Here is a 23116-nt window from a genome sequence, read left to right as displayed (position 1 = left end):
AAGCACAATCTTTCTGCATTTTTTTTTTTTAAGTATAAATGCTCCGGTAAACATAAATAATAATAATTACAATGCGTACTTTGACGGGCTTATTTTATTTATGAGGCGCAACTGCATTTTATAAGGGCTGGTTGAATTTGTTTTCGGTGTTTGAGAGAGTACTGTACATCCAGATTATCCTGTGTAACGTTTCTCGAGTCAAAAATACATTTCTTACTTAAAAAAGGAAAATGAAGGAAGAAAACACAAGTCTACAAAAAGTGTAAAGCGACAAAGTTACTTTGGATAATTTATGTTGGTTATAATAAAAAGTGTTAGTTATTATAGTTTTTATCTTGAGGTTCATGTTTTTGATGTGTGCTAAACATATTAAATGGCACACACAATTATACTGAGATTGAAAGTAATTGATAACACAATAAACATTTGCAGAGCAGACTATTTTGTATTATTTATAGTAACTTTGCCAAACAGAAAGCCAATAGGTATATTTCCAAAGAGATTCCCAAATACTATATTTTTGTTCTGTGCATCCAAAGACTTGTAATTAAGTTTAACCTTTTGGTATACTGTCCTAACCAGCAGTTTGTCAGTCCCAAACTGTTACAAACAGAAAAAGAAATGTAATTAGTTAATCTGATTATTTTGCCTTTAATTGCAACTGTGGTACCATTCAGTGGAGTGAAAATTGTAAAGCGGTACTTAAGGTGAAACCCCCAGACAGAAGGGGTACAGTTTTAAAAAAAGGTTGAAAACCACTGTACTGTATTATAATTATTAGGGGTGTTCCCCCGAGTAAGTTACCTTTAAGAAATGTAAAGTTGTTAGGTATTAATTAAATGGAATAAAACATGTTTATTACTCAACACTTTCCTTAGAAATGTGTCATCTCTGCTTTGAATTGTGGAATTGTAGTCCTGAGAAAGGTGTTATCGCTGATTAAACTTGACAAAAAAAATACCTATCCCAGTTTCCACAGCGGTAACTCAAGTTAGGTTTAATGAAAGGTCACATTTACATAGAATCAGGAAAATATATCTTCACATAGACACTCAATGCAGACGTTAACTGATTGGTACTCAATTGTAAAGGTGAGGGAAGGGGTCTTGTTTGGAAATCTACACATCAATAAATACATGTGTTTTGATTTATGTATTCCTGACAACAAATACATCTTAAAGTGAAGTACTCGGAAAATACGAGTTTCGGCACACCCCTAATAATTATTATACAGTCAACTCTCATTAATACGAATTTCAAGGGACCGACAAAACAATTTGTCTTATCATTGATTCTTATTATCAGGAGTCTAAGCCAAATGCATACTATCAGTTTTTATTGAAGTTACAGTAAAACTGAAATCAAATTTCAATTACAGTACAATGAAACAAATTATACATTTAAAAGTGCTGTGCATTTTATTGAAAATATGGTTGTAAGTGAACTAAAAACTATACATTGCAACTTGAAATATGCATGTCCCATTCTGATCACCAGCATTTTTAAACCATATCGGAAGCGTCATAGGATCAGCAGTCCCAAAACATCACTAAAATAATGTACAGAGGAGTTCATCTGGATGGAAGTTAATACATTTCCCAATATCTTTTACACTCAGCTTGTTGAACTAGGGCAATTTGTTTTATTCAAATGTTTCTTCCCTGGGGGTGCTCCAAAATAATTTGCACAAACAGGACATTCATGTGACGTGAATTCGTATTATAAGTAATTTACAAAAAGCGACTGCTAAATTAGGCTGGGTCCAAGTAGAAAATTCGTAGTATCAGGACATTAGTTCAACCCAAGTTAGTCTTAATGAGAATGTACTGTATAATTGCAAATTATATATTGGATGATTTCTAAAATGTGTTTCATACTGTACATTTATAAGGGATATACTTATTGGCATCAGTGTTTTCTGATGTATATTGCTGAGAAAAAACTAGCAATGTGTTCCCTCTGCATCTGTATTTTAAGCACAACTCTGTTTAATATTTCATTTAACTATTTCAGCAAAAAAAAAAAACAACTGCTAGATTTGATTGACTAGTACTAATAAGAAGCTATAAAATTAGGCACGTGTCTGGGAAATATCAGGTAGAACCGTTTGTCTAACTAACTATTCTTTAAGTTTATTTGCAGTGGTACTGCACATCCCAAATAACCATGAAGTGTACCATGTCGGTCGATTCAGCAGTCAACTAGCTGGCCCAATGACACTAACCTAACTATGTTTGCCCACAGTTGCCTCAAGATCACCATTTAACTCACTGGGATTATGCCAGCACAAAACATTTTTTCAACACTATGATCACAATTATAGTTGGATTAACAAAGGCCAGACTATTAGAAACTGGCAGAAATATCAAAGCACAGTGATCAAAAGTCACAGTTTTGACTCTGTCACATGAGACACCATCTACTGTGACTCCCTACTATATGCAGAATTTGTCTTGCAAATCTAGGGTACTGCCACAATTATTACAAATAGAACGCCATCATTCTAATGTTTCTGGAAAGTTCTAGACACTCCAACATAACCATCCTTTAATGGTCATAGAGGCAATTAAACATTAAGAAACATGGCGAAACAATATATTACAGTATACGTGTTGCATTTCCTAGTACCCCATATGTTTTGCCTCTTTGACAAAGAGAAAACAAAGAACAAAAAGAACAAAACAGAACTGTGTTACATTGATGGCATATTTTTGTAAATGTTGGTCCAACTGAACTGGTGATGTTGAACCATGGTTGATTGACCACGTTGGATCAATGTGCTCTTTACATGTGATGATCTGCCGTCCAGCTTGGTTACTGAAACATTAAAGAATGAAGCATGTTTTTGTAATACTTTATATATATATATATATATATATATAAATGTATTGAACAGCTTTAATAAGGATGAAACAGCTCATATAAATTCATTAATTTCTATCCATCTTTTAAGTCATTGTTGTATTAGGTGCCTGTGGGTTCAAATCATTTCACTCCATTGCGTCTTAATTAGCCCTGTTGAAATGTACTGTATAAATATTAAATAAAATCTAAGAACTCAAACACACTTAGGATTCTAGATAAAACTGACACAGAATTATAACTTGCCTCAAGTACTGAATGTGCACATTTTCACATTTTATGCCTCTGGTTTTAGAGTTCGGCATGATTTTAAGTCAGGACAGTAAAAAATAAAATGAATCTCAAACTATTTCAGACAAGTACAGAAAAAACAAAGTTCTTTCTCATGACAGCTTCATGTCTGACAGCATAACAGTTTCTGAAAGACATTCCTGAATTCCGTGTTGAAGGCTGTGTAGATAATAGGATTCACTGCACTGTTCACATAACCCAGCCACGTTACCACGCTTATCAACGTGGGTCCAATATCACAGGACTGACAAAGAACCTTGGTCACATGGACCACAAAGAATGGTGTCCAGCACGCCAGAAACACACCTGTTGGAAAAGACATGTTTTAATTAGTTTCTACCTGGAAAGGTTTTTATGGCATGTATTGTGCATACTGCAAGCACAAATAAAAGACATATCCTTTACACTGGCCAAACAAAGCTAAATAAATACAGTGCAAATCACTTCCCAAACTGAAATTATTTAAAACTATGTATCACAAAAATGTATTGATACTAAGCATGAAAGTCTAGGTAATTTAATTGAATTGATGCACAATCTGAAAGATTCTACTTTAAAAATGAAATGAACAATTCCCTCCCTCAGGTTTCCATATTCCATTTTCAATTTTCAATCAATATCTTCTAATCTGACGCATGAGATGAGACATTTTTTAAATGTTTAAATCAATTTCTTTGAAAAAAAACTTCTTTAAGCACAAGCTACTTGTAAATGTTCATTTAACATGTTTTACTAAGAACAAAATAAATAATTGTATGCTTAATTTGTAACATATTTAAAGCTAAAATGTGTACAGTACATACACAATACTGACAGAATCAAATAGGTACTGTCATCATCACCAAAGAAAGAAAAAAGCTGTCACAAGTCTTGACACCATTTCCAGTAAATATTTAGCAGCTGCCAAACCATATTACTTCCACAGTGACTCAAACCCCTTATACATCTGAATGCACACTGAGCTCAGCTGCTTTGTAATATCTTCTTTTTTTATACAATGTTTGCTATAAATTAAAATAAAATGATTTAAATTACTGTACCAACTGACAGCCCAAAAAAAAGTTTAGAATTAAGTATATAATTAGTATAGTGATATCAAAGTGCAACCTTAAACTTTTCTCCTAAAAAAACCACCAAGCCACTTAGCCAGCACCTGTATTTAAAAACATACCTACAACGATGGGCAGGACCTTCATGGCCTTGCGCTCCCTGCCACTCACTCTGCGGCTCTTACTTTGAGACCCCTTGCTGGAACAGTGGTTTTGTTTGAGTCCATTCTCTTTGGGGCTACCTTCTTTCAGCCGTTCCTGAGCCTCTGCCTCAGATATGCTGTCCAGTTGGGTTGTGATCAAGTCATTCTCAGGCAAGTTTGTCCGATTGGCCGTGGTGGGGCTGAGGTTGGGCATCAGGTATTTCACCTTCTTCCTCCTCTCCCTGCTCAGGCCCTTCAGACTAAGGGAGAACCTCTGCTCCCCACGCATCAAGTTTGACTTGCGACTGGCACTCCACCTCTTCAGTCCACGGAACATCCAATAATAGAGCAGCAGCATGATTGGACAAGGCACAAAGAAGGAACACACAGAGGAGTAGACCACAAAGTTGTCATCTTCCAGCTTGCAAATGTGGGGATTCCTTTGGGGGACACGGTTCAAGCCGAAGATAACTGGGCTGGCTACCCCAAAAGACAGGACCCAGGTTGCTGTGATTAGGACCAGCTGCCGCATACTGAACTGATTCCGGTTGTACTTCAGAGGAACTACCACTGCAATGTACCTGAGACACAAAAGATTAGATGTTAATTAATATCTATTTCAACTCAATTTGCTTATCACAGACAGATTCTAAGATAAATACAAACTGTAAACTGTATGGACCAACTCAGATGTACAGTTAGTGTAATCCTTATAAAAACATCCTCAACTGTTTATTTCTAGGTTTGAAACAAAGACTTTTTTATTCCACTTGAAAAAGACTTTGCGTTGGAGCAAAAGCTTAGTAAATCTAATCATATAACCTAAATGGACATTGAGACCTGTAGTGGACAGGAGATCTGTATTTTACATTCAGAAAACGAGAACACTTATCCATCACCTTGGGTAGCAGTGTGGAGTAGTGGTTAGGGCTCTGGACTATTAACTGCTGGGTCGTGGGTTCAATCCCAGGTGGGAGACACTGCTGCTGTACCCTTGAGCAAGGTACTTTACCTAGATTGCTCCAGTAAAAACCCAACTGTATAAATGGATAATTTTATATAAAAATAATGTGATATCTTGTAACAGTTGTAAGTTGCCCTGGATAAGGGCATCTGCTAATAAATAAATAATAATAATAATTTAGGTTTATTCTGTAGACTTAGGTAAAATGAGTTGTCTTATCCTACAGGTAAGAGTAGCAGATAGATTAAAAAATGAAGCCCTTCCCAAGACAACAAAAAACATCAATAAATATGACAGAATCAGTTTTTAAAGTCAGGATTTCCAATGGACGACTCACTGGGGTACAACATTGCAACTGTCTCTTTGAGTATTTGAACTATTCCGTATTTTTGCCAGAAATACATTGTGTCTGGAGCTTGTCACTCATTGCTTTCCTTTGGCCTGCACACATGATTGATGAGGTGCACCCCAGGCCTGCACACCCACACCCCTTTTAGTTAGCTGCTGATGCTGTCACACAGAATTGGCAAGCTCATAGTGTAAAATAATAGAACATTCAGACAATATGTAAAAGAACTGTGGAGAGACAAGCAACTCGCAGGAAATTCTTAACCCCAAATCCCATTATCCCAATTACTATTAGAAAGAAATGTGTGCATTGATAAACACAATAGCACAAGGAGGTTACAAGGACCAGGACAGTTTTATGAATATATAAAACATTATTTAATCAAAACAATTAACTTAAAAAGCCTGTTTTGAGTTAAGGGTCTGTGAATAGGGTTCCAGTGGCATGGATTTTCCAAATTCCCTGAAGATGTTTTGAAAATGTCCCTTTATTTAAACTGACTGTAGCTAACAAAATAATTCCATGCATCTTACCTCTAAAGCACTTACATTTCACTATAAAAAGCATGTATTGTCATTTACAAAATGTCCCTGCCTCTTTACCTCCTTTCTTCAAGTGTATTAATTAATCAGCTGTTTCTCCTATTGACTGACCTGCTTGGCAGCTAATAACATGCTTGAAAATGAAACAGTAACAGAATACCCAAGCACAAAAACTGAGAAAATTCAATTATGGCAACAGATATTATGTTTTCACATGTATAACATTTGTTTCTTCAAAAGTGTGCAAGACCTATTGCATATAGTATGGACATGCAGGACAGGTAATTCTTATGGAATTATTTAATTAGCAAGTGTGTTAAGAATAATTATTAAAATGTGAAAATTCAGCTCAGCTAAGTTGAGGTTAGGCTGCTCTTCTAAATGTTGGTTCAAAGGTAGTGCTTCACAGCCCAGAATACCCTGCATCAACCAGCAGTGTCCAAATCTTGATGTATGCTAATAATTGCCATTATGAGTGCCCCCAGCATGTTATATTGGCAGCTCAAAGAATCCCAACCACTTATAGCAAGCAGACTGAACAAATCAATTTGTAGAACATTTTTCTTATGCAGTGATGGGAGAAATAGGTATTGACAAAACCATAAATATTACTTAAATTGAAAAATCTATAGTATACAATTTGAAAAGGGCAATTCAGAGATGTTTTACGATTGTTTTGTGGAAATTTATGGGTTTTAAACAAATTAAGAATATACTCAGTTCAATGAACTCCTTAGCATCTAACAGTAGTTCTTAATGGCACTGGACCTTATTCACAAAGCTTAAACTCAGCTTTAACTGAGTTGTTTATTTTATGAATAAATTGGGATATTTATTAATAAAGTTGGATATTACCCGCTCCTTACTACTGATCACTGTTGTGCTTGAAACCACCAAAATTCCAGAATAGTTTCAGGAATATCTTGATATTTTATTTTATTTTATTTTATTTATTTATTTTACTTTAGTCGTTGCCAATTATTTTTTATTATTTTGCCCCCCAATTTGGAAATTATTTTTAGGCTCAGCTCACTGCTACCACCCCTGCGCTGACTCGGGAGGGCGAAGACAAACACACGCTGTCCTCCGAAGCATGTGCCGTCAGCCGACTGCTTTTTTTCACACTGTGGACTCACCATGCAGCCACCCAAGAGCTACAGTGTCAGAGGACAACGCAGCTCTCGGGCAGCTTACAGGCAAGCCCGCAGGCGCCCGGCCAGACTACAGGGGTCGCTGGTGCGCGGTGAGCCGAGGACACCCTGGCCGACATAACCCTCCCTCCCCCCGGGTGGCGCTCGGCCAATTGTGCGCCGCCCCCTGGAAGCTCCCGTCCTCAGTCGGCAAAAGAATAGCCTGGATACCAACTTGCGACATCCAGACTATAGAGCGCATACTGCACTCCACGTGGAGCGCCTTTACTGGATGCGCCACTCTGGAGCCCGGAATATCTTGATTTTAATCATTTATTAAATAAATCATGAGTTAAAGCTTTGTGAATAGAGCTCAGTGCCTCAATAAATACACCAGTAAGGAATACCACAGTAGTTCCTGCATTCAGTATGGGGTAGTGTTGCAAGGTGGGGGAGGGGGGCAGGTTTATGGTTACACTCTGGTGTACCTCAAGTACCTAGAGGTTAGAAATGATTATCATATATTGAGGCCACAAGTAAGCTTAAAACGTTTGAGTTTTAAAAAGTCACTAGGATATGATGACTGAAACAGAAAATGATACAAAGTTTATCTAAACAACTAGAAGAGTTCAGGTAACTGATATTTCTCATATATACCAAGTTGCTCTTTAAAGATATATAAATACAGTAATACCATAAACACATAGTAAATACAATCTCCACATACAGTGTTCAAGGTGACAAAGAATGAGCAATGATATTCAAATCTCTTTGCATATAAAATAATTGGAAATTCATTGCAATCTTTTAGTTGCCAAGCTACGGGTTTGTTCTACGCTTTGATCTTTTTCAGTGTTGGAAATCAAAGCAGAAAACTCCTAAAACCATTTATTGCACCCAAATTCTTAATATCTTAATATTATTCTTTAGAACTGTCCTGTTGCAAAGAAATGTTTTGTGAAGTTGGAATTTCCTGTTGCTACTCATTTGTTATTCAAGCTTGTTCAAATGACTGTAAATTCTTGAAGACTAGAAAAAAGGAACAGATAAAAGAAAATAACACTCAAACAAGAATACCCTTGGTTGTTTTAACAAGAATTAAACAACCAGTCTATTAATCTTCCACATGGTATTAAGAAAAGAAAATGAAATGAAATTGCTTAAAAATAAATTGATCAATAAGCATGCAACAATATAGCAAAATAATTTTGCAAGCAATACATTAGTAATTTGCAAGTTCAATGAGCAATACTTACCTATCAACGCTGATTGCGCCGAGGTTGAGAATGGAGGCTGTGCAGAGCATTACATCCATGGTCATCAGTGCATCACAGATATAGGTGTTTAGGGTCCATATACCACCCAGAAACTAAACAAAGGTGATATTTCAAGTACAGTTGAGAACATCATTAGTAGTCAAGGAAATATATTTCACATCACAGAAAGTAGATCAGATTTGAGTAAAAATATAATAAAATTTAACCAAAAATATTTTCTTACCATTACTATATTACTTTCTCAAAATATTACACTTACACCTCCCAGTCTCTGGGTTCTGTGAAGCATTGCACATTTAGAGGGGAGTCTTAGGAACATGACGAGTACCCCCTGTCAGGAAAGCAATCATGCGCTACAGCAAGAACTGGATCTACAGTACTGTGTCTTTTTAATCATGTATGGTTGCCAGGTAACCCAGTCCAAACTGAAGAGGCATGTCAGATTTGGGTACTTGAAGCCAGGGCTCCTTTATAATGAAAAGTACTCTTACCTCTGAGTAGACATACAATGGAAGGACCAATATGGCAAGAAGGAGGTCTGCAACAGCCAGGCTGACAATGAAGTAATTTGTAGCAGTTTTCAGAGATCGTTCCGTCAGCACACTCAGGCAGACCAGGATGTTCCCCAGGATAATGATAAGGATGAGTGGAATTCCAAACAGAAGAGCCAGATAGTTGTACTCTACATGATCCTCCTCCCAAGTTCCATTGAGTGTCACATTGACCATGATGGTGTCACCAAGCTACCGATACTTCCTGGATCAGGCATCAACATCTGGAATTCAACATGGACTGCATGAGTACAATACTGAATGTACAGGTGATAACAAGAATCATGTTGGTGGTATGTGACAGAAAGCGAATGAATCCGAATCAACAATGAGGGCACTGTACAACAGGAACTGTGTGCCTTGTACTGAGGACAATCAGGAAGGGGGTGGCGTCACGATACCAGGAGTCCTCGCCTTAGTATGGTTAGCAAAGTTTCAGTCATGAATTGGAGGAGACGTGAATGAACTAGCTATCGGAGGGGGCGGGGCTTAGGGTACTTTAGGGGGACGTGACGTCGTAATCGGCTCCTTTTGTTGTGGTTAATGGGAGGAAACAAGGACTGTGGAAACGTGAGTGGAGTGTTTTGTTTATTTGTAACCTGTTTGTATTTGTCTTTGTCAGACGGCTAATACGAAGCCAGCACTAAGCCTGGACCGCACTTGTAAATAGACCACCACTGCTGAAAGCACTGCACCTGCACAAAGAGCACACACCATCTGGAGATGTGTTTTGTATCTGTGTTGAGTGTCTGTGTTTGTTTTATTATTGTAAACCTCTTTTGTTATATGCTGGCAATACCCATTGTTGGTTAGCCAGCCTTATTATTTAACGGTCTCAAATGAAGGAGGAGACTGAATTAAAGGACTGTTGAACTGTAACTTTGTGTTTGTCATTGTTGGAGCACCCACATCACCTGTACCCCTGAGCACTGCAAACCACACGTTCACACGGTATTATTATTATTTATTGTTAAAGAGAAATAGAGACCTGCAAGTATTAGTACATTTTCTATAAAACAAGGTGAATACCTGACACCAGTATGTAACACGTATCAAAGATTTAGAACAGAAATTAATACAACTCAGAAGAGGTATAAAAAGGAAAGACATGCCCCTATGGATTTTGTTGTTTTTTTTTTTAATTCTACAGTATAACAACTGTTACTTCTAAGGTGCTTTTGTTAAAATAATTTCTTAGAGGCAAAAGGTAAAATCTAAAGAAAAAACTTTGATGAGTCTCATATCTGAAACAGAATGCATGAATACATCCATCATGCAACCCAAATAGAAACGAGTTGTAACTTCAGGGAAGTTTAAGCATAATCAATCAACTGAAAAATGCTGTCTAACGGTGTTAAGAACATAAGAAAGTTTACAAACGAGAGGAGGCCATTCGGCCGATTTTGCTCATTTGGTTGTTAGTAGCTTATTGATCCCAGAATCTCATCAAGCAGCTTCTTGAAGGATCCCAGGGTGTCAGCTTCAACAACATTATTGGGGAGTTGGTTCCAGACCCTCACAATTCTCTGAGTAAAAAAGTGCCTCCTATTTTCTGTTCTGAATGCCCCTTTATCTAATCTGTATTTATGACCCCTGGTCCTTGTTTCTTTTTTCAGGTTGAAAAAGTCCCCTGGGTCGACATTGTCTATACCTTTTAGGATTTTGAATGCTTGAATCAGATCACCGCGTAGTCTTCTTTGTTCAGGACTGAATAGATTAAATTATTTTAGCGTGTCTACATACGACATGCCTTTTAAACCCGGGATAATTCTGGTTGCTCTTCTTTGCAATCTTTCTAGAGCAGCAATATCCTTTTTTAATGAGGTGACCAGAACTGAACACAATATTCTAGGTGAGGTCTTACTAATGCATTATAAAGTTTTAACATTACTTCCCTTGATTTAAATGCAACACTTCTCACAATATATCCAAGCACCTTATTGGCCTTTTTTATAGCTTCCCCACATTGTCTAGATGAACATAAACTCCTAGGTCTTTTTCGTAGATTCCTTCTTCAATTTCAGTATCTCCCATATGATATTTATAATGCACATTTTTATTGCCTGCATGCAGTACTTTACACTTTTCTCTATTAAATGTAATTTATCATGTGTCTGCCTAGTTCTGAATGCTGTCTAGATAATTTTGAATGACCTTTGCTGCTGCAACAGTGTTTGCCACTCCTCCTATTTTTGTGTCATCTGCAAATTTAACAAGTTTGCTTACTATACCAGAATCTAAATCATTAATGTAGATAAGGAATAGCAGAGGATCTAATACTGATCCCTGTGGTAAACCACTGGTTACCTCACTCCATTTTGAGGTTTCTCCTCTAATCAATACTTTCTGTTTTCTACATGTTAACCACTCCCTAATCCATGTGCATGCATTTCCTTGAATCCCTACTGTGTTCAGTTTGAGAATTAATCTTTTATGCAGGACTTTGTCAAAAGCTTTCTGAAAATCTAAATAAACCATGTCGTATGCTTTGCAATTATCCATTGTCGATGTTGCATCCTCAAAAAAATCAAGCTGGTTAGTTAGACACGATCTCCCTTTCCTAAAACCATGCTGACTGTCTCCCAGGATATTGTTACGATATAGGTAATTTTCCATTTTGGATCTTATTATAGTTTCCATAAGTTTACATATAATAGAAGTCAAGCTTATTGGTCTGTAGTTACCTGGTTTGGTTTTGTCTCCTTTTTTGTGGATCGGTATTACGTTTGCAATTTTCCAGTCTGTCGGTACAACCCCTGTGTCTAGAGACTGTTGCATGATCTTGGTTAGCAGTTTGTAAATAACTTCTTTCATTTCTTTGAGTACTATTGGGAGGTTCTCATCTGGCCCAGGGGATTTGTTTATTTTAAGAGCTCCTAGTCCCTTTAACACCTCTGCCTCTGTTATGTTAAAGTTATTTAAAACTGGATAGGAACAGGTCAACGTGTGGGGCATGTTGTCCATGTCCTCCTTTGTAAAAACCTGTGAAAAGTAATAATTTAATATATTTGCTATTTCTTTTCTTCGTCTATGATTTTGCCATTTGTTTCTCTTAGACATTTAACCTCCTCTTTGAATGTTCTCTTGCTGTTATAATATTGGAAAAACATTTTGGAATTGGTTTTAGCCCCCTTAGCAATGTTGATTTCGATCTCTCTCTTGGCCTTTCTAACTTCCTTTTTGACTTGTGTTTGCAGTTCCAAGTACTCTTTCTGTGTACTTTGTTTTTGGTCCCTTTTAAACACTCTGTAAAGTGCCTTTTTTCGCTGAATATTTTTTTTTAATTGATCTATTAAACCATTTTGGCCATTTTGTTTTACATTTATATTTGTCTATTTTTGGGATGTAATTGTTTTGTGCCTTTAGTACTACATTTTTAAAAAACAGCCATCCTTTTTTCTGTGGATGTTTTCTCTATTTTACTCCAATCTACTTCTGTTAGTCTCTGTTTCATACCTTCATAGTTTGCTTTTCTAAAATTGTAAACCTTAGCTTTAGTCATTACATTTTGGGTTTTAAAAATCACTTCAAATGAGACCATGTTGTGGTCTGAGTTTTCCAATGGCTCTCTGACCTCTGTTTTAGTTATTCTGTCTTCGTTATTTGAAAAGACTAAATCAAGGCATGCCTCCCCTCTAGTCGGTGCTTTGACAAATTGTGTTAGGAAGCAGTGATTTGTCATTTCCACCATTTCAATTTCGTCCGTCGTGCTCCCCACCGGGTTTTCCCATTTTATATGGGGGAAGTTGAAGTCCCCCATTAGTATGGCTTCTACTTTTCTACACGCATTTCTAATGTCATTGTATAACAGATTATTTTGCTCGGCGTCCAAATTTGTCTATAGCATGCTCCTATATTATGCCCTTTGAATTTCTGTCCATTAAATCAAAGTGGCAGAATTTTGGAAGCGGCACTTGTTATTTAAATCTTTGAAGACCAACTCGTGAACAAGAACATGGTATAAAACATTTTTGCATCAATTCACTGTTTGAAAGCTACATATGATCGATATGCAAATCATGAAAAAAGTACTGTATACAGTGTATGATGATTTGTGAATTTCGCCTTGAATTGTTGTAGTATATGGTGTAATAATAATAAAAAGAGCATTTCATAATGAATGCATAATTCACAGGATTACCCATCATGACCTCCCCAATATTAAATTGATCATGTTCCCAGCAACTGTTCACCAAGACTTTGTTTGATTTGAACCACACTTGATATCACTTGAACTGTAATTCTCTAAAAAGTAGTTAGGTTTTGAAGAAATGTGGTTAAACCCCAAAGCAGAGCTCCTTTGAGTCCTTTGTGTTTGTTATTCTGAACCCTGCTGCACTGGGTTCCAGTAAACCAACAGATGCATTATGGGAGGAGGAGTACACAAACCAGTCATGTGCCCCTAGCATTCCCTTTAAGAGGAGTGCTGCCTCTGTCATTGGTTTGCTTGGTAACTTCATTTAGAAATTGGTTTTAAAAAAGCTCATACATCATTTATCAGTGCTATTTTATATTACTGTTAAAATACAAATATGGAATTAATACATTCTCTTTTATTTAAGTAGTATACAAATGTATTCAAATGTTTTTACAAAGTCTGTTTGCTCCTGGTGCAAACATGGAAAAACATGAGTCAGGTAGTGCATGCTGTTATCTATGGATGATTTTTGAAGTTTAAAGAACATACATAATTAGAGGCAGTGTGGTCCAGTGGTTAAAGTCCAGCGCTTATAACCAGAAGGTAACTGGTTCAAATCCCACCTCTGCTACTCACTGTGTGACCTGAGCAAGTCACTTAGCCTCCTTGTGCTCCATCCTGTGGATGAGAGATTAAATCAATGTCCTATTGTAAGTGACTGCATATAATGCACAGTTCACAGCCTTCCGTAAAGCGCTTTGTGATGGTGGTCCACTATGAAAGATGCTATATATATATATACAGTATATATATATACAAAAAATGAATAGAGCCTAAAAACTTAATCTGATCCTCTCTTCAACAAAGAAGTACATACATCTTATGCAGTTAGCAAGGCTGTCAGAACCCACACATTATTTTCTAGACTTGACATTTAAGACCTACAAATTAAGAAAGCAAAAAGTAAAATGGCTCATTCCATTTACATAATATGCCCCAAATGCATTTATGCCATTACGTACACACAATAATAAAAAATTAAAATAAAATTGCAGTGTATTTCTGGTCAGGTTACCACCATTCTTATATTGTTATAACCTGAGACCTGAGAGATATCTTCATTTTAAACCACATACAAAGAAATGCTGCTGCTCATTTAATCATACAAAACAACTTGTCATCCAGTTATAAATTGGTCATTTGTGGCTGCCTAGCAAGCAGTATAGCTTAGAAAATGTAAGGCCCTGTTCTTCCATGGACAGAATATTCTAGACAAACCCAGATCACTGGCTGTGCAAATAATGAATATAGTTAAAAGCTATGAGAATCTAGTCTTCTATGTTATCAAACCCGAGGATAACGTTCTATAAAGTGCTCACTGCATTCCTATTTGTATGCATGCCTATTTGCATAAGTGCTGTAATTGTAATTGTTATATTATCTGCTTATGTTTAGTTTTTACCACAGGGATCATATTACCCAATTAAAGCTGCAATATGAAACCTGAAACTCTGACACTAACAAGCACTACCTAATTAAAATGTTGTCTAGATAAGGGATGACGTCGTTATTAATAATCAAAGCAAACTTATTATGAAGACATCCATCAAAGGGAAAATGAGACTGGTTTCATACAGGCAATATTGGTGTAGCACTGAACTAGTGGAGCATACATTTCTATGATCAATGTTAACTTTGAGCTGCTTTACTGAATTTTAATCCTGGCTATTGAATATATTTGCAAAACAAAATAGTAACTTCTTTTTTAAAGATGGGATGCCTGTTTTTAAAGGGCTATTTGCTGCCACCTATATTTTCAGACTATTGAGTCTATGACCTGTTTAATATTCTATTGTGTGTGTTTTCAATAATTCTCCATTGTTGTTTTAGTTTAGAGCATTATATATCCAGTTTACTAATGTTCTTTTTTAATCAAGGGGGCTGCTTCAGAAAAGACTTCCAAGCTGAATTTCTCAAGTGCAGTGGTTTTATAAAGGGTCTCTAGGGGTGTGCAACTGTCATTTCTGCCCCCTCATCAACTGTGGAAGCTGTTAATTAGTAAATAGAAGATCTCCATACAAAATAGCAGTAACTACAGCTGCACGTGGAGCAGATACTGCACATAACTGACAGCTAACATTAGCTGGTAAGTTAAGTAACTATGACTGAGTGATTATTTTGATGAGTTTCTTTAAAATTGTAAAGTGGTTTATAATGTATTTAGTATGCACTCTGTAATAATAATAATAATAATAATAATAATAATACAATGCATTTTTGTGGGGAATGCATTCACTGGCTCTGTACATCTTCTACAGCAACTTACTTGCATTCATTATTTTTTCAACAACAAATCAAAACTGTACAATGGAAACCACAAAGATGACAGGAAGATATATGATTTGCGCTCCCACTTGTCTGGAAAGCATTACCCTTCTGTAGTCACAATTGCAAGCAGGGGTGTGGTCATGTTTCAAAGCACACCTGTGTTGTTTCAATAGGTCGTTGAAATTCTATTACCTTTGAAAATAATATACAGTATGTTGTTGCAAACTACAACCAATTAGCAGCCAATGTGTTGCATCTGAGTCTTAGAGCAAATGTGTTATCTTTTTCACTACAAGCTTGGAAAAGTTAAAATGAACTGAAGAAATCAAGAATTTAAAATCAGTAGATGTTTGAAAAAAGACTTCTATTAATTATACCAATCAGACTGAATGCATACAGTAATTGGCAGTGAGTGAAGTATGGTTTGCAGCAGGGTATAATTTAAGACCTGAACTAGAGACACCTATTGGCATATCAAAGATAATTGCTGTACCCTGGGAGCATTATGTTTCTATATTGATTTGCCGCTTTGAAACCTCTGAAGAAAAGGGGATGCTATTCAAACCTCCACACACAGATGTAAAGTATGAGTCATTGATGTTTGAAAAAAGAAGAAAGAATACATCTTTTCTTTCAATTAGCTGTAGCAATCTTTTCTCCTACAGCATTAGAACAATTTTACTTATTGTGTGTTTAATTTGTGTTCAATTTAGACAGCTTGCATAAGAACACCAGAAAAGTTTTTCTTGCATGATGGGAAAACGTTCCCTGCATTTATATACTCAGACATTCAGTACATATTGTACATTGATGGTCTGCAGTGTCAACATTGATAACTTTGCATCTTTCAATTGATGCTTACTGTATAAGACCAGCACAAAGGTCAATGCAGCTCCCCGTGGGCTGCCAAAATAGTTGTCTGTTTAGTAATATTCTAAACAAAATTATGAACCCATCTGCCTAATAAAAATCCACTGATGTCCACAGTCAGTCACTTCTGATCATAAGACAAAATCTAATCAACACAACATTTGTAGTGCTGTTTTGGAGTGGTACAGAGAAAAACCTCATATTAATTGTATAGTCCTCAGTGTATTGTCCTTGAGTAAACGTTGTGGTTAAACACATAACTTGTTGTTCATGATGTACCTATTCAACAACTTTCATTCTGTTATTAGTCTTCCAAGTACCTAAGGTGCCTGTGAATGTTGTGTCAATTGTGTTATCTTTGACCACCACATTCTTAAATCCCAGCTGTGGGTTTCTCCTTGAGGTAATGGATGGCCCTTCTTGTAGCTGACTTTCTCTAGAGAGAGTTCATGCACTAAGCCTGGGTCATACATTGTTTTAAATACGGTATATTCAATGTGCTATTGTTTCTTTTTTTCTGTCTTTAATTGGCTAACAAATAGTACCAACATAAAAATGATTAATTGTTTTACAGCTCAGCTTTGACAATTTAAATTTACATCAAATCTATTGTGGATCAGTTTGACTTTATATTTAATCATGCAGTAGGTCAATGCAAAAGTCCATGTATCGAAATAAAACAGACTTTATGAACATTGATTACTGTACTATAGATACATTAATGAGCACTGTACTGTATATGGCACAATCCATGTATGGTCTATCATATACATTATTGATGTTCAAACTTATTTTCTGAACTGGGTTGTATAAGGTATTATTTTTTAAGCCGACAGGAAGTCTTATATACATTGCTTTTTCTTCTAATTGCTAGGAGCATTTAAAAAAAAGGTTTATTTCATGTCCTGCAGATTACTGCAAGGTATTTTTTACTATTTTGGTGTGAGGTTACCATAAAGTAATGTACATTATGAGATCTGTTAGCCATGTCAGAGCGCCGCAATTCCCATGCTTCCTGATTTTAAACTCGAAATTCTAATTCACTGAGTTCACTCAGTTACCAGCTGAATCCATGGTGACACAACTCAATAAGATCACAAATAACTGCAGTCCAAGAGGTGAAACTAAATATTTATGTCCAGTATGTATTATAAGTTTTAAGATATCCTGATATGTCCAGATTAATATTATTATCATGCAAAAAAAAACACTGAGCTCCTTTTCTGTAAGTAGTTGATCCCTGTGAGACCACAGTCACTTTTCATCAAAAGGTGTTACTGTTTTTACCAATACTGAACACCAGTGTCCCAGGTAAATCACTTCCTAAATGTGTACCACAATACACAAGGAGTAGAACAAACATTGTTACCACTGTTTGTTTTAAGTTATGTTGTCAAATATGACACAAATATGAAGATTGCAACTTTGCTCAAATGCCAACATGTCCTTCTTAGATATTATTCCACCAATAATATCACGCTCCTTTATACAGTATGTGTCAATCAACTAATGTCAGTCAAACAAAATCTATTTCAAGCTAAAGACCAAAGCATATACATGCACTGCAGTGGTGGAGTTCGTAAAACTTGATCATTTTGCTTAATTCCTTTCTGCATAATTGGTTGTCTGTTAAAAATACATAACTGGTTAAGAAAGAGATCCAGGATGTGTTTCAGTATTTTTACAAGTGGTACAAGTCATATTAAATACTAAAATTATTACTGCAAAGAAAAACAAGAACAGTTTTAATGCTGTAGATACAACTGTTACAGTGCAGTCAGTGTATGTAACCTGTTCTGAGAAAACCAGCCCGATAGAATAGGAGAAGGGATTCTACCTGTCCTGCATCTAGTCCTTATCTTGTTGAGAAGTGTTATTAAAAAATACTATAATAGCTTATTATGTCTTGAATTGATTACCTAATTGAGGTAAAAAAGAGTTTAAGGAAGGCATCACATATACAGTATATGGATGAGGTTTAGCATGGACCTGATTATGCAATCTGACTGTTTCAGTTAGTTTCACAAAGGAAGTTCTAAAAAGCAGGACTGCAGTAGAATCCCTGAATCCCCTCTGCTTCAGCTGTTTTTATCTCTGAACAAGTCACATACAGTACAGTACATGCAGCAAAGCAGGTAACTCGTCTATCATCTTTTCTTTTTTCTGGCATGTGCATTGCTCCTCTGCTAAACTCAAAAGATTAAAGCTTCTTATTTTAAATTATTATTATTATTATTATTATTATTATTATTATTATTATTATTATTATTATTATTATTATTATTATTATTGTTTTTAATATCCACAGCAACACATCAAATAATATGAAGAAACCTAAAATTGTAGCTGCTTTTAAAGGGCTTTTTTTTTTTTTTAATGGGACCTGGCAACACCGACATGAAAAAATACCTAGATTATAATATACTCAACAATACAGTATATATGCTGAAAATGTCCCAAGCAAGTTTCATCATCTCAGGAGTTAAAGCTTTGAGAATAGGATCCATTATCATTAACTTCCCTTAACTTTTGTGTACAATTATTTACTGAATTTGTCTATGACTGGCTATTTGTGAATGTCTTCAACAAGAAAATCTTAACATTTTTCCTGTGTCAAGATGCATTTAATTTTAGCAAGAGTTAATGGGGTCTGAAGTTGTGCTTAGACTGAAACAGATTGTTTGAATAGATTATGTCTTGCTAGTTTTACGACTGAGCTTATCTGAGTCTGCACTTGCTGGATGATTACGGAGCTGCTGACAAATTTTTAAAATGAAATTAACTCTTGCAGCTGGGGCCAGTGAAACTAGTATAGCTGAGCTTGGTTCAAGAAAGCATGTAGAACCATCTGGAATTTTAGTTTTTTATTTTACGTTTTTAGAGATTTTTTTTATCGATATGCATTTCAATCTTGTATATTCATTTTTTTGTTCCAACCTAACTTCCTCATGTAAGAGTTTAAGGAAGGCAGCCTTTTTGAATGCTGCACCCTATTCATTAGTCACTAATTACAAATTTAAAAAAGAGTTTTGCATGAACCAAACCTCTAGGATCGTCTCGGACAATCAGATTCCAATTAGAGCGTCCATTATCCACAGGAAGCGATTCAGTCTAAAAAATAACCGAAGAACATTAAAATGCCCTGATAGACAAAAATGTAATTCTTTAAGTGCACTTGCTGTGGTCAAATATCTAGCAGGTGCTTAAATATACTGGACTTTTTAATGAGCTGATTCAATTTGTATGTAATAATTCCTTTTAATTACCTTACTTGGAACAAATCATTTAACCTAATTCTGCTCCACTGAAGGTAGAAGATTTATCATGGTCCAAATCCAGTAAAATTACAAAGCAGAAAAGAGTGTAATTCTAATACTAGAAAGCTATGAATTAGAAATACTAATCCTTTCCATTAGCAATTCTAAATTAGTCAGAAGGAACACTGAAAGGAAACGAGTGTGATTGCGATACAAGAACAGCAGAGCTAAAGTGCACGCTATGAGCTGTCAAAACTCTGAATAATCCTGTAAATAACACAGATGTGGACCACAGAAAGGAGGAAACTAACACTACACAAATGTAAATGTCAACTTTTAAATCATAAGTCTAGTTTTTGTCTTCTTACAAGTTTGATGCAACCACTCAAAGATTCATTCAAATTATAATTTTTACTCATGATCTTACTCTATGCTCACCTTTTTAAAAAAAAAGACATTCTACCTTTGCCAGGTTTGAAAGTTGTTTTATAAATCTTGAGAATTATACTATCAGTATGTCGAGAAAGAGCTATTGAATGGCCAGATTAAATGGCGTAACACATTGCCAAATGATGCAACAAGCATATACAACAAGGTGATACAGCGTATAATTCATGGAGCAAGTTCTTCTTATAAATAGGGAGATGTAACACTGCAGGCAAAGGAGCAACATTGACACAACAAAACTAAAATCAGCTTTTTGTGATTTTTCTATACAGAAGCTTGGGTATGGAGCTTCTCTGTACAAGCTTTTGTTATTTTTGACTGGAAAATCTCCTCCTCCCTGTAACTGGCATGGGAATATAATACTGCAGTGCTGACAGGCGTACCTTTTAAATGTTCTGTGGGGATGCACCTGCCGGTAAGGGGACTATAGTGTTGCTTGAATGCGCCATGGAGGGGAAAGCAGGTGGTGCACTGGCTGACATGTTACCATGCTGCTTGTTCCCCCTGGTCCCCATTAGTCAGCTAAGTCCTCCCACTGTACATGTTTTGTATGGAGTGGTTTGTTTTGGATGGCAGTGCTAGGGAGTGCATACAGGGGGGACTCTGTCGTCAGTTAATAGACAGAAGCAGTATGGCAGGGTGACGAGATGGTCCTGGCTGTAGAAAGAGTACACTGTGAGAATAAGAGATAACAACTGTATCACAGCCAGAGGAAGAGAATAGGGGCCAACCAAGTCCCTGTCTGTACCAAGGGAAACATCAATAAAGAAACCCACTGTTCATCTCCAGTGTGTTATTCGGAACCAGAATTTATTCAGCAGTACACTTAGGCTTTTACTTTTATATACTTTTATATACTACACTGACATACAGAAGCTATAGGGGAGGTACATTTCTACCAGGCATATATCTTTTAATTATGAGATTCTTTCATGAAAGTCTCCAGGTTCTCCCTTCTGGTAGTGTTTTTTTCCATCTCACCAGTCAATGTGTGCTTTGCTCAGATTTTACCTTGACCAAGTGTAGTGACCCAGAGGTTTTTTGTGCTTCTGTGCTGTAAATGGCTAAGGGCTTTTACAGTGTAGTCATGTCTGCTTACAGCACAATCACACTATTTATGGAGTGTGGAAATTCCAGGCCAGCACTTTTCCTTTTTTGAGTAGTAGGTCTTCTTTTAACTTTATTATATTAATATTTTCTAGCAGTGTTTTTTAAACTTTTCATATAGGGCACTTTATAAAAAAAAAAAAATAATAAAACTAACTAGAAAGAGCTCTTAACTGCTTGGTAGTAAAAAGCCAATTTAAAAAGATACATTGTTTTTGTACAATTACAATAAATAATGTACTATTTATTTTACATAATGTACCCATAATCTAGATTATTCTCCTTTTACAGCAAAGCTTTTATATATAAATCGAAATAAATCTATTCTATGTGTTTAGTACTTGTACTGTGCATTACATTTTACCATACAATGTTTTTTAATTAAGGAATATCGCACCTCAGTTGTAACCAATGGCAACATGTTATCACATATGTACAGGTAACACTTTTTTTAAATCACCTTCAAGTGATAACAAAATCACATAAATTATATCACCATATGTTGTATACATAATTGTTTTTCATGTTTTAAATATGTTACAAATATGGTTTTGTTTTGTTTTGCATATTGCATGTGAAAAAGCCAAAACTTTAGTTCTTTGACAAGTGAACAGGTAGAGGCTAAAAACAAACATACTTACCAGTTCCCTTTAGTTGTGCTTGCTGAAAATGACAATAAAAACAGTTTAAGTTCAAATCCCTTTTTGTCTTGACTTGTCATTCTTTTAATTCTCAGATGTCTGCCTTTTCACCTGTGACCCATCTTCAAAACACTTGTGGTCCAGTTTTATTAAATGCTCCTAATTATCAGTCACAAAAGCTAATTTGTTCTCAGTCTCCAGTTTTCCAGTCAATCGCTTATCCAGTCCTAAACTTTAATTTTTGTCAGGAAAGACTGTGTTTTCAGTGTAAATTCCTCTGAAAATAACTTCAGATAAGCATGCTGTGTTTATATGTATTACTTTCCATTGTTTTTTTTTTGGTTTTTGTTATTCCATCTGTCCTCTGTTGCTAATGAAGCTGGTGATATTTTCCCTCCATGTGCTCATTGCCTCCCTCTCCCTTCCTCTCTGGATGTTAAGTACCAGCACATATGCAAAATTTCCCCTGATGCTTCCAGCTGCAGGGATTGGTTGTGAAAGCAGGCCGAGCTACATTCTCAACTGGGTCTTAAAGTGACTGCACTTTTATATCACTTATAGTATTTCGATAATCTTTGCTAAAATTGATGGAATAAAAAAAAGCTCAGCTGCTTTACATATCATAATTGCAGATGGTTTGTAGGTTGTGTAAACTAAATTGTCATAATAAAATTGATATTGAATGTTTAAAAGTACTGTATTTTTGGTTCATAAATTATTCTAAAAGCTAAGACTTTTACACTTTTTTTTTTTTTTTTTGTATTATAGATATTTCAACCACCTGAGGTTACATTTGTTATTATAGTAATGAATTGATAGGCTGAGCATAGACAATATTATTAACACATCATTGACTTATTGCAGTGAAAGAATATTGCATGAGTGAATTTTACTTTCATTTGCAATCCCAACCATATTTCTATGACATTAGAGAACTTATCAAATAACAGGCAATGAAGCATAACATCTTCATTCTTTCTAGCTTTAATGTGATCATTGGTATTAGGTTTGGCTCAGAGAGATAGACTGCCAAGGGACAAAACTAATAGAACTAAATGTATTTTTGGGTGAAAAATGACAAAATATACTTTACTGATTAGCCTGAATTTGTATGATATAGGAACTTCAGGGAAATGGTTACTTCCTGTGTATGCCGGGAGAAAAGTGAGC

At 35.8% G+C, this 23116-nt stretch overlaps 1 protein-coding gene across 1 annotated transcript; it reads right to left on the bottom strand.

Annotated features, from left to right (window-relative positions):
- Positions 1 to 879: 879 nt before the first annotated feature.
- Positions 880 to 22348, bottom strand: LOC117415356 (D(4) dopamine receptor-like). Its single transcript, XM_034025593.3, has 5 exons — positions 21947 to 22348; positions 9099 to 9382; positions 8587 to 8699; positions 4325 to 4926; positions 880 to 3459 (listed from the first exon to the last, which is right to left on the bottom strand). The coding sequence occupies exons 2-5, from the start codon at positions 9333 to 9335 to the stop codon at positions 3257 to 3259; spliced, it is 1155 nt and encodes a 384-aa protein (XP_033881484.1). The 5' UTR covers positions 9336 to 9382; positions 21947 to 22348; the 3' UTR covers positions 880 to 3256.
- Positions 22349 to 23116: the final 768 nt, after the last annotated feature.

The sequence above is a fragment of the Acipenser ruthenus genome, chromosome 7, assembly GCF_902713425.1.
Source record: "Acipenser ruthenus chromosome 7, fAciRut3.2 maternal haplotype, whole genome shotgun sequence".
Taxonomy (NCBI): Eukaryota; Metazoa; Chordata; class Actinopteri; order Acipenseriformes; family Acipenseridae; genus Acipenser; species Acipenser ruthenus.
This window is presented reverse-complemented; position numbering and strand designations above follow the sequence as displayed.

Coding starts and splice junctions, on each gene's coding strand:
- LOC117415356 (XM_034025593.3), bottom strand. CDS start 9,335: ATGGTCAATGTGACACTCAATGGAACTTGGGAGGAGGATCATGTAGAG. Junction 4,927..8,586: donor GGCGCAATCAGCGTTGATAG/GTAAGTATTGCT, acceptor TTTGTGTCTCAG/GTACATTGCAGTGGTAGTTC. Junction 3,460..4,324: donor GGTCCTGCCCATCGTTGTAG/GTATGTTTTTAA, acceptor CTTTTCCAACAG/GTGTGTTTCTGGCGTGCTGG.